This window comes from Bos taurus, chromosome 1 (genome assembly GCF_002263795.3).
Source record: "Bos taurus isolate L1 Dominette 01449 registration number 42190680 breed Hereford chromosome 1, ARS-UCD2.0, whole genome shotgun sequence".
Taxonomy (NCBI): domain Eukaryota; kingdom Metazoa; phylum Chordata; class Mammalia; order Artiodactyla; family Bovidae; genus Bos; species Bos taurus.
In genome coordinates this window covers 86,079,306-86,097,876 of record NC_037328.1, presented here as the reverse complement: position 1 = coordinate 86,097,876, position 18,571 = coordinate 86,079,306, and the positions used below count along the sequence as shown (strand labels likewise).

The following is an 18,571-nucleotide window of genomic DNA, read 5'->3' as shown; positions in this document are numbered from 1 at the left end:
TACTTGTCTCTTTTTTGCGCATTGTTGGCATATAGAAGCCCATCGGTTCAGTTCAGTTCAGTTGCTCAGTCATGTCCGACTCTTAGAAGTCGTAGGAATATATTATGTGCTGTTGTACCTCCCAGGCATATGAATGATTTATTAGAACCTAAAATAGGAAAGCATTTTAATTTTATCAACTTAGTTATAAAATATAGCACACAAAAAGCACAGCTAAAGCAGTAGTTTTAATACATTTGTATTTACTACAAAGATTAAAATAATTTTTTCTAAGTTTTAAGTGTATGGGTTCATTGTAGAAAAGAAATTGTAAGAAAAATAAATCTTTTTGTAGTTTACTGTTCAGAATAATATTGACTAGTTTTCTGTATTTCTGTGAACATGTACACTAAAAAGGAATTACGCAGTTTATATTTTATAATCTTTGGAATTGTGTTCCTTTGACAGGTCATTTAGTTGTAAAAATGTTTGCAGTAAATTGATCACAGTGTAGCAGTGTAGAATGACATTATTTTAAATCTGAGTCATTACTGTGAGCTTAGCCTTTTTCATTTGCAGAATGATGTATGTGCTGTCACCTTAGGATGAATGATTAGGAAGGTAGTATGTAATTATTATCAATGACGTTAATTACCTATGAACTTCATCAAGAGCTATGCAAAATCTGTTCTAGCTCAACAGTCTGCTGAGGTGGTTTTTTTTGGGGGGGGGGGGGGAAGCTAAATGATTGATTTGAAAAATTTACAGTGCTAAGCATAGACTATATAGCTTCTATATTAAGGAGTATTAGAATAGTATATATTAAAGTTCATTCATTTTCTAATCCTTCAGTTGGCAACCAGAACGCCAGGTTCCATTCAATGAAGTTAGATTACCACCACCACCTGATATAAAAAAAGAAATTAGTGAAGGAGATGAAGTAGAGGTATGTATTTATAAGTTTATTTTCTTGTGTACCTATTTTTTTTGTTTCAAATAGATATTCTTGTAGGAAAATCTGTTAGCTGATAGAGAATAAGTCTAAATTCCTTTTCTCTATTCTTCCTATTGGTAATGGCTGTGTAATGTAGCAGTACTTGAGTTTTGGAAGACGGAACTGGGATTAATGTCTCAATGCTCCTGTTTTTAGCTTTATAGCCCTGGTCAAGTTTGTTTTTTTTAACCACTAGAATAAAAATAATTTGAGAATTAAAGATGATAGTGCATTTGAGTTGTTTTCCACAGAATCTGGTAGAGAGAACTATATGATGTTGGTCATTATTTTCCTTTTTTTTTTTGCTAATTATTTTGTCTTCAGTATTTTCCTCAGTATTTTTGTAAAATGTTAGTATTTATCCTTTATTATAGTGATCATTAATATAGTTCATATGTAACAATGTGAAATGTTATAATAAGCATACTGCCTTTTTGAATATTATGATATTCAGAAAGATTTAAAAGGGAAAAAAGCAAAAATCACTTCCTAGAGATAAAATCCTATATTTCATGGTTTACATATTCCCAGGCTCTTCCTTTCCTCTCTTTTAAAAAATAAAAATTGTATTTCTTTGTATCTTGTTTTTGTCACAATTAGTAGCTCCTGAATGTCTTCAGTACATATTTATTTTTGATTAATATGTCTGCTCTTATGTAACAGAAATTTTGAAATAATTGTGAAATAGAAGTATGAATTTGTTGGAGAGAGAAAATTTGATTTTTGATTTTTCAAGAAATTGATACCTCCAAGGAGCTCAAATATGCTAACTGTATTTCTCATAAACAGTTGTCTTGATAGTGTTGAAAGATTTTCAGATGTCATTTGTGCCTAGTTTATGTAGGCTAGGGTGGGAGAACTGGGGACACAGGTCAATCTTTAGTGATGAAACAGCTGTTTAAATGTTTTTATAAACACTTAACAGTACGTACTTTGTGCCACACATTGTCCTGAGTGCTTTGAATATGAGCTAATTTAGTTACTTGCCACTTTTATGCTTCATAATTTTTTAAATGGTAAATTTTCTTTTGAGTTAATTGTAGATGTTATGTTGGAAAGTCAGATTGTAGGACTTTAACCCCTAATTCACATTCTGAAATTCTGCCTAGATTTTAATTACTTGATCTAATTCTTCTGCTCCCCTGGAGTAGGAAATTTCAACCCACTCCAGTATTCTTGCCTGGAGAATCCCATGGCCAGAGGAGCTGGCAGATTACTGCCCATGGGATCGCAAAGAGCTGGACACAACTGAGCGACTAAGCATGCATTCTTCTGCTTTTGCTAAAAGCAAAGTATATTATGGGCTTCCCTCGGTGGCTTAGATGGTAAAGAACTTCCTGCAATGTGGAAGACCTGGGTTCAATCCCTGGGTCGGGAGCATCCCTAGAGAAGGAAATGGCAACCCACTCTAGTATTCTTGCCTGGAAAATCCCATGGACAAAGGAGCCTGGCGGGCTACAATCCATGGAGTTAGACACGATTGAGCGACTAACACTTTTTTCAAAGCAGGTTATAACTTCATTGTGTCAGGGTGCCACATGTGTGGCCATCAGTTCTGTGAGTAGTGCTTTTCGTATTTAAAAAAATTGTTGTTCAGTTATTGGTAGTGTAAAGGCTCAGGTTAAAGGGAAAACTTGACGGAATGCTGAGGGTATTGCTGTTACAAGTGTGCTTTCCTCAGTCTTGGAAGATCATGTCCAGTTGCTGGACCATTTTTATGGCTTGGGCCCCGCTACTTCCCAGCCAGTTGTATACAAAACTTTATTAAGTGATTTGGAAATTAATGATTACAGGGTGTTTTATTTCACTTTGTTTTATGGTTCAGTCTTCGGAAAATTTGTTCCTTAAAAATATGAGAATGGTAGTCTGGAATTAAGATGTAACTTTAATTTTTGAAAATTCATATAAGGAAAAAGTTTAAAATTAATCTTGCCACCTGTGGATTTATTTATTTATTTTTAGTTTTTGCCACCATGAGTTTAGGAATTTATCCTTAGGATATGCAATGTTTAAGGACTATGGTTATTAGTACTTTATATTTTGAGCCATATAACTTTACGTAAGCTCTGCCTCTTTTAAATTCAGAGTCACAAAGCTTCATATAAAAAGTGAAATGGTACAGAATTCCTTAAGGTAACAAGTGAACTTCCCTCTTATTGTAGGCATGTTGGTGTGCTTATCTGCCTATCCCAGCTTAAATCTCATTTACCAAAGTTGAGTCTCTTCAAGTTTTTTTCCTTGCATTTATAAAGAATATGTGTTTTTTTTAAGTTATAAAAATTGGGACTATACCTTATTTATAAATTTTTGTATTCAGTTAATTAATATATCATAGACATTTTCCTATCTGCACATACAGATTTAACCTTATTTTCCTCATCACCCCATGGTATTGGGTGGTACAGATGTATTATAATTAGAAAACATTGAAATTACTCAGTTTTTTTGCTTTTATTTCCCCCTCCCGCCCCCACCTCAAATCCACATTTAGTGTTCTTATGTAAATTATCTTCTTATGATAGTATTAAATCTTGGTTATTGATAGTACCAAAATGTACCATTTTGTCCTCCAGAAATGATTCTTGAATGACCACTTCATAAGTTTGCTAATGCTCAAGATGTTTGCTCCTCATAGATTGACTGACTGGATTAATATTAATCTAATATGTAAGATTTCATAAACATGGTAGAAGGAAGAAGTCTTTTATATTTTCTGAACCTTGAATGCTAGTGATACACAGTGTCTTTTAGTTTTATGACTATTAGCTGCTTGTTCTGTTTATTGTCTGTTTTTACTTCTTGATCCATGTAGTTTTTTATGTCAAATATGTTTACATTTTATGGGTAAGCTGCTATCTGTTGTATATTGTGTTTTCTCCCAGGCCGTCTGTGCTTAGTGACTTTTGCCATTAAGAACTTATTTCTTCACTTATTCAGGTCTGCCAGTTTCCCCAGTGTGGCCTCCAAGATAACCCATTTTAGTAGTTCCACAGATGTGGCCCCTTTTTTTTCCTTTTTTTAAAGAGCATTTAGGGTTTTTTTTTTAAACTTTTTATTTTATATTGGAATATAACCAGTTAACACTTGTGATAGTTTCAGGTGTACAGAAGAGCAGCTCAGCCTTACATATACATGTATCCATTCTCCCCCAAACTCCCCTCCCATCCAGACTGGCACATAACATTAAGCAGAGTTCCCTATGCTATACAGTAGGTTCTTGTTGGTTATCTGTTTTAAATATACTCGTGTATGCCTGTCCATCCCAAATTCTGTAACTACCCCTTCCACCCATCTTCCTTTTCTAAGTCTACGTTTCTGTTTTATAAATAAGCTGATTTGTATCATTTCTTTTGGCCACTATTGTCTTTCTGCTAGTTGTCAGTACTATAGTAGCAGTGAAAACAGCTGACACTGGGCTTCCTTGGTGTCTCAGTGGTAAAGAATCTTCCTGCTAATGCAGGAGATATAAGTTCGATCCCTGGGTGGGCAGAGCCCCTGGAAAAGGAGACAGCAACCTACTCCAGTATTCTTGCCTGGGAAGTCCTATGGACAGAGGACCCTCTGGTGGACCACAGTACACGGGGTCTCAAAAGAGTCAGACACGACTTAGTGACCAAACAACAACAGCTGACATTAACCATGAAATATATAACTAACTGACTTTTTAAACACTTATATCAGTTTCAAAGAACAGTTTCTTGAGGGCCTCTTTGAAATTCTATGAATATCTTTCCTAACCTTTCCAAGTTTCCTATAGCTTGATGGTTAGGAAGTTGGTTACCAGGTTAAGTTTTTGTCCTATATGTTATTCTGATATATCGTGCTATATTCGCAGGGTGTTGTCAGTTTTGTGCCAAATTACCAACTCTTACTTTTACAGCTCTAGGAACCATTTCTTTTTGAAGAACAGAAAGATGACTTTGATTTGGCCATCATTAATTGACTTAGAACAGAAATGATACAGGAGGGAGTTTTTCATTAGCTATTCAGGCATTTATCTAAAATCTAGCTGTATGACAGAGACCTAAAAAGACATTTCTCCAAAAGACATACCGATGGGCAACATAGAGATACTCACCTCAGCTAATTATTATTGTTGTTGTTCAGTTGCTAAGTTGTGTCTGACTCTTTGTGAACTTGTGGACTGCAGCACGCCAGGCTTCCCTGCCCTTCACTATCTTCCAGAGTTTGCTCAAACTCATGTCCATTGAGTTGGTGATGCCATCAAACCATTTCATCTTCGGTCACCCTCTTCTCTTGCCTTCAGTATTTCCCAGCATCAGGATCTTCTCCAGTGAGTTGGCTCTTTGCATCAGGTAGCCAAAGTATTAGAGCTTCAAGTTCAGCATCAGTCCTTCCAATGAATATTCAGGGTTCATTTTCTTTAGGATTGACTGGGCTTGATCTATTTGCTTTGCAAGGGACACTCAAGGGTCTTCTCCAGCACCACAGTTTGAAAGACTCAATTCTTCAGTGCTCAGCCTTTGGTCCAACTAGCATATCCGTGTATAACTACTGGAAAAACCATAGCTTTGACTATACTGACCTTTGTCTGCAAAGTGATGTCTCTGCTTTTTAATACACTGTCTAGGTTTGTCATAGATTTTTTTCAAGGAGCAAGCATCTTTTAAGTTCATGGCTGCAGTCACCATCTGCAGTGATTTTGGAGTCTAAGAAAATACAATCTGGCACTGTGTGCTTTTTCCCCATCTATTTGCCATTGAAGCGATGAGACCAGATGCCATGATCTTAGTTTTTTGAATGTTGAGTTTTAAGCCAGCTTTTTCACTCTCCTCTTTGACCTCATCAAGAGGCTCTTTATTTCCTCTTCACTTTCTGCCATTGGAATGATGTTGGTGGTTCAGTTGGTAAGTTGTGTCCGACTCTTTGTGACCCCATGGACTGCAGCACACCAGGCTTCCCTGTCCCTCACCATCTCCCAGAGTTTGCTTAAACTCATGTCCATTGAGTCAGTGATGCCACCATCTCATCCTCTGTTGTCTCCTTCTCCTGCTGCCTTCAGTCTTTCCAAGCATTAAGGGTCTTTCCCAGTGAGTCCTTCCAATGAATATTCAGAGTTGATTTCCTTTAGGATTGACTGGTTTGATTGTGTTGCTGTGCAAGGGACTCTCAATAGTCTTCTTGAAAGGTTATTGCTAAACCACGAAGGACGCCAGGATTCTTGGCCTCTGGAGGAGAAGAATTCAGTCCGGGGCCAGAGATGAGGCTTGATCTCTCTGAGCTTTTGTGTAATAAGGTTTTATTAAAGTGTAAAAGAGAGAAAGCTTCTGACAGAGACATCAGAATGGGGCAGAAAGAGTACCCCCCCTGATAGTCTTAAGCTGGATGTTATGTAGCTATTAGCAGTCTGCTAATTAAAGAAAGGAAATGTCTTAAAACTCAGAATGGCACCAGGCCCCTCACCCACAAGATGCATTTTGAGATAATCTTGTCATGCCAGGCCATAAAATGGTTGACATGAATCTTGAAGAAAGGCAGATCCCCATACAAATATATAGTTTTATTAACATAGATTAGGAGAACAATGTATGAGTATAACATACTGGTTTGTCATGATGGTTCTGAGCCTTTAGTTGGAACCAACTTGAAAATAGAGTCTGAGGTAAATGCATGGTACATTAACATAGTTTGAGACGAAATATTTCCATAAGAAAAATGCATTGGTTAGCTCAAGGTTTGAGAAAAGTTAAGTTCAGGTGGAACCAATTGTCATTATGGCAACACAGTTTTAAGAGAAACCTCTTTTTAAATTTGTATAGAGAAGGGGAAAAAAATGTAACACTAGTTTGTTTCTTCCTGCGGCTTGCTGCTACTGCTAAGTCGCTTCAGTCGTGTCCGACTCTGTGTGACCCCATACACGGCAGCCCACCAGGCTCACCCGTCCCTGGGATTCTCCAGGCAAGAACACTGGAGTGGGTTGCCATTTCCTTCTCCAATGCATGAAAGTGGAAAGTGAAGTGAAGTCCCTCAGTCGTGTCCGACTCTTTGCGACCCCATGGACTGCAGCCCATCAGGCTCCTCCATCCATGGGATTTTCCAGGCAAGAGTACTGGAGTGGGGTGCCATCGCCTTCTCCAATAAAAAAAATGTCTGACACTTGTAGCCTATTTTCTCCGTTTGGAGACCCCTGACCTTCCTGCCTGTTACCCTCTCATTCTCCAGCACCACAATTCAAAAGCATCATTTCTTAGGCACTCAGCCTTCTTAACGGTCCAACTCTCATATCCATACATGACTGCTGGAAAAGCCATAGCTTGACTAGATGGACCTTTGTCAGCAAAGTGATGTCTCTGCTTTTTAATACGCTGTGTAGGTTTGTCATAGCATTTCTTCCAAAGAGCAAGTGTCTTTTAATTTCATGGCTGCAGTTGCCATCCACAGTGATTTTGGAGCCCGAGAAAATAAAGCCTGTCCCTGTTTGCCATGGAGTGGTGGGACTGGATTCATGATTTTAGTTTTTTGAATGTTGAGTTTTAGGCCAGCTTTTCCTCTCTCCTCCTTCACCCTCATCAAGAGGCTCTTTAGTTCCTCTTTGCTTTGTGCCATTAGGGTGGTATCATCTTCGTATCTGAGCTTGTTGATATTTCTCCTGGCAATCTTGATTCTAGCTTGTGATTCATGTAGCCCGGTGTTTCACATGATTTATTCGGCATAGAATTTAAATAACCAGGGTGACAGTATATATACAGCCTTGACATACTCCTTTCCCAATTTTGAACCAGTCCATTGTTCCATGTCGACTTCTAACTGTTGCTTCTGCATACTGGTTTGTCAGGAGGCAGATAGGTGTTCTGGTATTCCTGTCTCTTTTAAGACTTCTCCACAGTTTGTTGTGATCTGCACAGTCAAAGGGTTTAGCATAATCAGTGAAGCAGAAGTAGACGTTTTTCTGGAATTTGCTTGCTTTTTCTGTGATTCAGCAGATGTTGGCAGTTTGATTTCTGGTTCCTCTGCCTTGTCTAAATCCATCTGAAAGCTCTCCAGTACATCTGGATGTTCTCATTTCATGTCATTCTGAAGCCTTGCTTGAAGGAATTGAGCAATACCTTGTTAGCATGTTAAATGAGCGCAATTGTACAATAGTTTGAACATTCTTTGACATTTCCTTTCTTTGGGATTGGAATGAAAAGTGACCTCTTCCAGTCCTGTGGCCACTGCTGAGTTTTCCAAATTTGCTGGCATATTGAGTGCATCACTTTTAACAGCATAACCTTTTAAGATTTGAAATAGCTCAGCTGGAATTCCATCACCTCCACTAACTGATCATAGTAATACTTCCTAAGGTGCATTTGACTTCACGTTCCAGGGTATTTGGCTCTAGGTGAGTTCCCACACCATCATGTGTGGCTAATTATTAGAGAAATGCAAATCACAATTACAATGAGATATTACAATGAGATATCACCTCATTACTGGTCAGAATGACCATCATCAAAAGTTTACAGATAAATACTGAAGAGGGTATGGGCTTCCCAGGTGGCACTAGTTTTAACCTGCCTACCAATTCAGGAGACATAAGAGCCTTGGGTTCGATCCCTGGGTTGCAATGATTTCCTGGAGAAGGAAATGGCAACGCACTCCAGTATTCTTGCCTGGAGAATCCTACGGACAGAGGAGCCTGGCCGGTGTAGTCCATGGGATTGCAAAGAGTCTAGCATGACTGAGCACACATCAAGAAGAAATAGAGGGTATGGAGAAAAGGGGACCTTACTGCATGTTGGTGGGAATTCACATTGGTGCAGCCCCTATGGAGGCTCTTTTAAAAATTGAAAATAGAACTACCATACGATACAGTAGTCCCACTCCTGGACTTATATTTGGAGAAAACTAATTTGAGAAGATAATAGGCACTTCATTGTTCATAGCAACACTATAATAGCCATGACGTGGAAGCAGCCTAAGTGTCTATTGATAGGTGAGTAGATAAAGAAGATAATGGGATTATATATATGCGTGTGTATTTGTGCACACTTCAGTATGTATGTACATACAGCGGGGTATTAGTTATAAAAAGGAATGAAATAATGCTATTTGCAGCAACATAGATGAACTTAGACGTTATAGTACTTAGTGAAGTAAGCCAAAGACAAATATTTTATATCACTTAAAAAAATTCTTTTAATTTTTTGGCTGTGCTGCACAGCATGTGGGATCTTAGTTTCCCAACCAGGGATTGAACCCATGCCATCTGAATTGGAAGTGCAGAGTCTTAAACTAGACCACCAGGGAATTCCACATTTGATATCACTTGTATGTGGAATCTAAAATATGCCATAAATGAACTTATTTATGAAACAGACTTGCAGACATACAAAACTTAGGGTTACCAATTGGGAAGGAGGACAGGATAAATTAGGAATTTGGGATTAACATATACACACTGCTGCTGCTGCTGCTGCTGAGTCACTTCGGTCGTGTCCAACTCTGTGTGACCCCATAGATGGCAGCCCACCAGGCTCCCCCGTCCCTAGGATTCTCCAGGCAAGAACACTGGAGTGGGTTGCCATTTCTTTCTCCAATGCATGAAAGTGAAAAGTGAAAGTGAAGTTGCTCAGTCGTGTCCGACTCTTAGTGACCCCATGGACTGCAGCCCACCAGGCCCCTCCATCCATGGAATTTTCAAGGCAAGAGTATTGGAGTGGGGTGCCATTGCCTTCTCCGATATACACACTACTATCTATAAAATAAACAACTAGGACTTACTGTATAGTATAGGAAACTATATTCAGTATTTTGTAATAACCTATGATGACAAAGAATCTGAAAAAAAAAGTGTGTGTGTGTATATATATATACACAAAACTGAATCACTGCTGTACATCTGACGCACAGTATTGTAAATCAGCTATACTTTTGTTTTAAAAAAATTCAGCCATCTGAACTTTCCATTCTTATTGGTCAAGTCACAATTTCACCTGGCTTACTCTAAAATTTTACCACTTTACAAACGTGTTTGGTTCCTTGAGATTTGCCTTTTCAGCCAGCCTGTGAGATTTACATGATATTATAAAACATAAGTTAGCGTGTCCAGGAATGGCTTCAAGAAGACACTATATGGCCTGTACTAGAAAGTTGGTTTTGAAGTCTTAAGATTCAAAGTTTTTTTTTTAAACCTAATTAGTGGCTTTGTATCTGATTTCTTAAACAGTAATGGTGTATATTTTAAAATCTTTTTAGTTTCATAATTAATTTTTTTGATTAAGTATTCGCATAACAGTTGATTTTGCTAACTAAAGATTGCTAAGAAAATTGGTAATTCCTTGGTGGTCCAGTGGTTAAGACTCTGCACTTTCACTGCTGAGGACCTGAGTTTGATTCTTGATCAGGGAGCTGAGATACCCCGTAAGCCATGTGGCGTGGCAAAAAAAAAAAACATTGCCAAAAAATAATTCTCAGCTGATAAAGTTGGAGATGATGGGAAAATGAGGAGTTCCTTAGGTTCTCTTAAACTGGATATATGGCATAATAATCTGGCATATTGAAAAGCCAGTAGAAAAAATGTTTTCCCAGTGAGTTCACGTGTGAGATGCTTTGTTTTTATTATCTTATTTAGCAAGTTAATGACACATAAACATGTTACGGAGAAGGCGATGGCACCCCACTCCAGTACTCTTGTCTGGAAAATCCCATGGATGGAGGAGTCTTGTGGGCTGCAGTCCATGGGGTCGCTAAGAGTCGGACATGACTGAGTGACTTCACTTTCACTTTTCACTTTCATGCATTGGAGAAGGAAATGGCAACCCACTCCAGTATTCTTGCCTGGAGAATCCCAGGGACGGGGGAGCCTGGTGGGCTGCCGTCTATGGGGTCACAGAGAGTCAGACATGATTGAAGCTACTTAGCAGCAGCAGCAAACATGTTACATAGGAAGCCTGACATTTCAAGCTAGTCTGTAATTTTATAAGACAAGTTTTTCCTCTTGAGTTTAACATATTTGATATTTTAAAACTTTTTTTTCTTTTGGAATTGTGAAATCTGGTTGAAATACAGATTAACAGGTTTATATTCTTGTGACATATACATTTTCTTCCATCTTTTATGGCAGATAGACATTATGGTTCTACATCTTTATAATTTAGTTATAATCTTATGATAAGTCCCTTGAAAGATTTGGTAAAAGGAATAAGAATAATTTGATAGGATACTCCCTTACCTTACCATGTGGCATGTGGAGTCTTAGATCCCTAACCAGGGATCCAGCCTACACTGCTGTAGTGTAAACACTGAGTCATACATAAGCCACTGGATTTCCAGGGAAGTCCCTTTACTGTACAATTTTTTTACTGTAATTTTAAAGTTAATATTTTACTTATATAAAAAAGTACAATATACATGTATAATTTACATTTTGCCTTTCTAAAAGTTTTAAAATGTATTTCTCTTTTTTGTTTTTGTCTATGTTGGGTCATCGTTGCAGCACGTAGACTTTCTCTAGTTGAAGTAAGCAAGGGCTACTTTCTAGTTGCAGTGTTCGAGCTTCTCATTGTAGTGGTTTCTCTTGTTGAGGTGCACCGGCTCTAGGGCAGGCAGGCTTCTGTAGTTGCACTCTGAGGGCTGTGGAGTGCAGGACTCAGTTGTTTTGGCACACAGGCTCCCAAGGCATGTGGAATCTTCCAGGACTAGGAATCAAACCTGTCCACTTGATTGGCAGGTGGATTCTTAACCACTGGACCACCAGGAGAAGTCCTACATCTTACTTTTAAAAATGTGTCAGTTTGGTTCTTGGAACCACTTTGAAAATTATAGCTGTGTGTAGTTAGAATCAGTCTTTCTCATAATACCAAGTCAGCATTGTTAGTCCTTGTGGTTGGAAATCTCATATGTTAAAGGATGAATGAATATATTCTTTATAACTTACATCTTTTTCTTTGGGGGAAATGATTTGTTAAAGTATCAGCCACGAATGCTAATGAGATAATACTGTTTGTTGTGTAAGTAAATAAGCACCTTAGTGTTTTCTAGATGTTAAGCTTGATTTCCTAATGTATATTTTCTATTCATAGATTGTAATGAGATGAAATAGATGTGAACAGTAGTGAACAAATGTTTTTCATGTAGTTGTAAAATAGGTCATTATGATTAAGTATTCAAATTAATGCTTGACATCATTTAGAACTTGATAAAAACTGGTAAAAAATTCTCTATTTAGGTTTTCACAGTATTTCTATTTGGTTATAACTTTGAAAGGCCTTATTGAACATTATTAACATGAATGAAAAGTTGATCACATTAGGATCCGGAATGGAATGCTGTTTAAGTCATAATTTGGTTATGTGCTAGAATTTGGAGGCCAATAAGGGTTGACTTGGAGAGAAGGCAATGGCACCCCACTCCAGTACTGTTGCCCAGAAATCCCATGGACGGAGGAGCCTGGTAGGCTGCAGTCCATAGGGTTGCTAAGAGTCAGACACAACTGAACGACTTCACTTTCACTTTTCACTTTCATGCATTGGAGAAGGAAATGGCAACCCACTCCAGTGTTCTTGCCTGGAGAATCCCATGGACGGAGAAGCCTGGTAGGCTGCGGTCCATGGTGTCGAACAGAGTCGGACACGACTGAAGTGACTTAGCAGCAGCAGCAAGGGTTGACTTCAATTAATCTGGTAGAAAGAGTACTGAACTGTATAGTATAGACTTTGGGAATTTTATTATTCCATGATATTATAACCTTCTTCACTGTGGTTACTATTATGTTTTTAGATGTCTCATGGGCACCCCTTAGTCTAATGCTTTCTAACACTCTTTCTTAGATTTGAAGAAACTTAAAATATTAGAGAAATGAGGGCCATTGCCTTAGAGTGTGAAATGCTTCTTTGAGATAGTTTGGAGATTTAAGTGAATTGAAATCTGAAGTAAGAGAATTTCTATGAGGTGCTCTTACTCCAACAACATAGTCATAAATAAATCCAGTAATCAGCATTTTGGGCATGGTACACTGCTGCTAAATCGCTTCAGTCGTGTCCGGCTCTGTGTGACCCCACAGACAGCAGCCCATCAGGCTCCCCATCCCTGGGATTCTCCAGGCAAGAACACTGGAGTGGGTTGCCATTTCCTTCTCCAATGCATGAAAGTGAAAAGTGAAAGTGAATTTGCTCAGTCGTGTCTGACTCTTAGCGACCCCATGGACTGCAGCCTACCAGGCTCCTCCGTCCATGGAATTTTCCAGGCAAAAGTACTGAAGTGGGGTGCCATTGTACACTAGGACACGTTTTTAATGCTGAGGTTTTAAAATGAGTTTTTATTGTGTTGAGTACAGTGTTCATTTTGTGAAGGATGTGCTTTGACTCACAGTACTAAAATGGAGGCAAATTCATAGCACCTTGATTCAGACCCCAGGAACTTAGTTTCATTTGGCTTTATGAGAGTGGCTTTGTCTTTCAGGGATACAGTTGTTATTGAAGTTTACAGAGATGAATAAAATGTAATGAGAAAGCTGCAAGGCAGTCCACAATGATTTATTCTCTTTTTTTGTAGGTAAAATTACATAGGAAGTCATTCTAGACAGTTATTCTTTGGTGAAAATAGAACAGATGTTTTTAAGACCCATTTTTCAGCATTCAAGCTTGAGGCAGCCATCCACTATAGACCAACAAGAGAGAAAAAACATTAGTCTGTTTAGCTGAACTGCCTTTCTAAGGTAGTAGTTGGAAAGGGCACTTGTTGTTCTCAAGGTTTTCTTTTTGTTTTTTTAATTTTCATACTAGGGGAAATAGTCATAATTTACCATTTGGGTCTAATGGACCATTTAAAAAAATTTTTTGTATTTTAAAGTCATTTTACATATAAATTTACAGAAGTAAGAATAAAAGGGTGGTGAAGATCACCATTATTAGGTATTTTAATAAGCATTTAAACATAGGGTTTAAGACAGTGGGTCTTCCCTGGTGGCTGTAGTGGTAAAGAACCAGCCTGCCAATGCAGGAGAAGAGACTTGGGTTTGATCCCTGGGCCAGGAAAATCCTCTGAAGGAGGGCATGGCAACCCACTCCAGTAACATTGCCTGGAGAATCCCTTGGACAGAGGAGCCTGGCAGGCTACAGTCCATAGGGTCACAGAGTCAGATGTGACTGAAGTGTCTTAGCACACACATACCTAAAATGAGCAAAGTTTTCTGTGTATTATTTACTGCTTATCAGCTATCATGTATAAACCCAGAACATACACATCTTGTAATAAGTACTGATACCAAATTTAAAGCCTGTCTCTGTAAGTTCTAGTTTATCTTCTGTTTCATCTTACCCTGGAATTATCAGAATGCATCAATGCTTTTAGGTTAGAATGCAGTTGACACTTAAACAACATGGGTTTAATCTGCATGAGTCTGTTTAAACTCAGATTCTACAGATACTCCCCCCACCCCACACACACACCCTACACACATCCACTCTACCCCTGCCCACCCTGCCTCCAGCATCTTGTGTGATCTTAGTTCCCTGACCAGAGATTGAACTCCCTGGGTCCTTGACACTGAAAGTGTAAAGTCCTAACTCCTGGACCATCAGGGAATTCCACTCAGATTGTTTTCATATTTTCATAGAAAATACGGTAGTACTACATGATCAGTGGTTGGTTGAGTTTGCAGATGTGGAACTGTATATAGAGGGCTGGCTATGTTAACACTTGATTTTCAACCCCATAGAGGATGAATGAGCCCCTAACCCTTTTGTTGTTCAAGGGTCAGTTGTATTTTGGAATTTTTAATGGCTTCTAATTTTATTGACTAGAGCACGGGGGTCCCCAACCTCTGGGATTTAATGCCTGGTAATCTGAGGTGGAGTTGATGTAATAATAATTAAGTGCACAATAAATGTAATGCACTTGAATCATCCAAAACCTTTCCCCTTATCCCCAGTCTGTGGAAAATTGTCTTCCACGAGACCCATCCCTGGTCCCAAAAGGTTGGGGATCACTGGACTTGAGTATTGTCATTTTAAAAAATTACTTACTTATTTTTTGGTTGTGCTCGGTCTTCATTGCTGCTTGGGCTTTTCTCTAGTTGTCGTGAGCAGGGGGCTACTCTCTAGTTATGGTGCATGGGCTTCTCATTGCAGTGGCTTCTCTCGTGGAGCACAGGCTCCAGGCACACAGGCCTCAGCAGTTGCAGCAGGTGCGCTCAGTAGTTGAAACACACAGGCTTAGTTGCTCCATGGCGTGTGGGGGATCTTCCCAGACCAGGGGTCAAACCCTTGTCTCCTGCATTGGCAGGCAGATTCTTTACTGCTGAGCCACCAGGGAAGCCCTAGTATTGTCATCTTTGTGCTATAATTACACCAGTTCATATAACCAATTGGATTGACTAATCCATTGCATTTTGTGCATTTCTTTATCATCATTTCCTTTCTAGTCAGGATAGCAAAGTATTGAATATTTAGGATATACGAAAAATAAGGTTCCTGGACTCTAGCTTAGATTTATGTAAGGGTTCACTGGATACATATAATAACTGCGGTGAGTTTTATTCCATTCTGAAAAAAGGTGAAGTGTCTTATTTTTTTGGAAGATCTGTAAGAAGGGACTTCCCAGGTGGCGCTAGTGGTAAAACATCTGCCTGCAATGCAGGAGACCTAGATTCAGTCCCTGGGTTGGGAAGATCCCCTGGAGAAGGAAATTTTCTTGCCTTCTTGAGAATTCCGTGAGAGGAGCCTGGCAGGCTACAGACCACGAAGTCATAAAGAGTTGGAGACGACTCAACTAACACTTTGACTTTCATTTTTTCCCCTGAATACATACAGTAACTGCAATGAGTTATTCTATTCTAAAGAAAGGTGAAGTTTCTTATCTTTTTGGAAGATCTGTAAGAAAGGATAGTCATGAAACAGATATATAAGAAATGCAAAAGCTAAAATTGAGTTCACTGAAGCTTTGTGGTAAATACGCTTTTTTCCTCTCATAGCTTTTCTCTAAACATGGTATACATTAAAGTTGAACATGAAATTTTGGCTTATTTATTTTTAGTTCCAGTAATTCCACCACTTCCAAGGTTACTTTCATATCATCTTGATACAGGCTTCAGACTTTTCCGAAACTGTTTGCCTATCAGTAATTGTTTGCATTGTTTCACAAATGGCTGTTAACATGTATTGATGGGTAAATATCTCCACCTACCTGTGTAGGGGCAGCCTTACTTTAATCAATATTTTGTAGGTGTTTCTTGGTCATCTTTTCCCAGCCTTCCCTTCTGCACGTCGTTTTCCATGTATTTAAAATATATCACGCTGCTGTGTCATAAGAAACAGCTCTAATCCTCAATGGAAACTTTTCTAATCTGTTATATTTTGAAACACTTGATAATTGTAGAGTATATAAGATAGCAGGGTTTTTTTTGTTTTGTTTTGTTTTTGAATAAGTGGTTTTGTAAGATAACTTACTCTGCTGCTGCTGCCAAGTCACTTCAGTCATGTCCGACTCTGTGCGACCCCATAGACGGCAGCCCACCAGGCTCTCCTGTCCCTGGGATTCTCCAGGCAAGAACACTGGAGTGGGTTGCCATTTCCTTCTCCAATGCATGAAAGTGAAAAGTGAAAGTGAAATCGCTCAGTCGTGTCCCACTCTTCGCTACCCCATGAACTGCAGCCTACCAGGCTCCTATGTCCATGGGATTTTCCTGGCAAGAATACTGGAGTGGGATGCCATTCGTAATATTTTTGTTGTTAGCTAGACCTTGGTTGGAGAAGGAAATGGCAACCCACACCAGTGTTCTTGCCTGGAGAATCCCAGGGACGGGGGAGCCTGGTGGGCTGCTGTCTATGGGGTCGTGCAGAGACGTACACGACTGAAGCGACTTAGCAGCAGCGGACCTTGGTGGCTCAGATGGTAAAGAATCTGCAATGTGGGAGAGCTGGGGTGGGAAGATCCCCTGGAGGAGGGCTTGGCAACCCACTGTAGTATTCTTGGCTGGAGAATCCCCATGAAGGGAGGAGCCTGATGGGCTACAGTTCATGGGATCACAAAGAGTCAGACACAACTGAATGACTAATTATAGACTTTTAGTACATCTAAGTTCCTTAGCAAGGGATTTAAATGTGATACCTTGAAGGAATTTAAAAATAGGGTTTCAGTTCAGTTTAGTCACTCAGTCGTGTCCGACTTTTTGTGACCCCATGAACCGCAGTATGCCAGGCCTCCCTGTCCATCACCAACTCCCAGAGTCCACCCAAACCTATGTCCATTGTGTCGGTGATGCCATCCCACCATCTCATCCTCTCTCATCCCCTTCTCCTCCCACCTTCAATCTTTCCCAGCATCAGGGTCTTTTCAAATGAGTCAGCTCTCTGCATCAGGTGGCCAAAGTATTGGAGTTTCAGCTTCACCATCAGTCCTTCCATTGAACACTCAGGACTGATCTCCTTTAGGATGGCCTGGTTGGATCCCCTTGCAGTCCAAGGGACTCTCAAGAGTCTTCTCCAGCACCACAGTTCAGAAGCATCAATTCTTGGCCACTCAGCTTTCTTTATAGTTCAATTCTCACATCCATACATGACTACTGAAAAAACCATAGTCTTGACTAGATGGACCTTTGGTGGCAAAGTAATGTCTCTGTCTAGGTTGGTCATAACTTTCCTTCCAAGGAGTAAGCGTCTTGTTATTTCATGGCTGCAATCAACATCTGCAGTGATTTTGGAGCCCAGAAAAATAAACTTTCTCACTGTTTCCACTGTTAGCCCATCTATTTGCCATGAAGTGATGGAACCGGATGCCATGATCTCAGTTTTCTGAATGTTGAGTTTAAGCCAACTTTTTCACTCTCCACTTTCACTTTCATCAAGAGGCTTTTTAGTTCTTCTTCACTTTGTGCCTTAAGGGTGGTGTCATCTGCATATCTGAGGTTATTGATATTTTTCCCGGCAATCCTGATTCCAGCTTGTACTTCCTCCAGCCCAGGGTTTCTCATGAGGTACTCTGCATAGAAGTTAAAAATCAGGTTGACAATATACAGCCTGTACTTTCTAAAAACAATTCTTAATTTCAGCATTTTATCAACACTGATATCAGATTTAAAATACGTCTTATTAAAGTTCTAGCTTATCCTCACTTCTGATACGTAAAGCATCAGAATGCCATGCTCAAAGATGAACCATGTTGACATAAGCTTAAAGATGTGTGCTTTACACTATGTGAAACTGTCTGTGAGAAACATTTCTTTATAATAATACTTATATATGTTTATTAGTTCAGTTCAGTCGCTCAGTCGTGTCCGACTCTTTGCAACCCCATGAATCGCAGCACACCAGGCCTCCCTGTCCATCACCAACTCCGGAGTTCACCCAGACTCACGTCCATCGAGTCAGTGATGCCATCCAGCCAATTTCATCCTCTGTCGTCCCCTTCTCCTCTTGCCCCCAGTCCCTCCCAGCATCAGAGTCTTTTCCAATGAGTCAACTCTTCACATGAGGTGGCCAAAGTACTGGAGTTTCAGCTTTAGCATCATTCCTTTCAAAGAAATCCCAGGGCTGATCTCCTTCAGAATGATCTCCTTGCAGTCCAAGGGACTCTCAAGAGTCTTCTCCAACACCACAGTTCAAAAGCATCAATTCTTTGGCACTCAGCCTTCTTCACAGTCCAACTCTCACATCCATA

General features: G+C 39.4%; 1 protein-coding gene across 7 annotated transcripts in view; it reads left to right on the top strand.

Moving 5' to 3' along the window:
* FXR1 (FMR1 autosomal homolog 1) overlaps nt 1-18,571 on the top strand; it is a 79,381-nt gene that overhangs the window by 23,087 nt on the left and 37,723 nt on the right. For all 7 annotated transcript variants that reach the window (XM_005201602.5, XM_005201601.5, XM_005201600.5 and 4 more), the window contains 1 exon segment: nt 832-925. In XM_005201602.5, the coding sequence (XP_005201659.1) occupies nt 832-925 (94 nt within the window).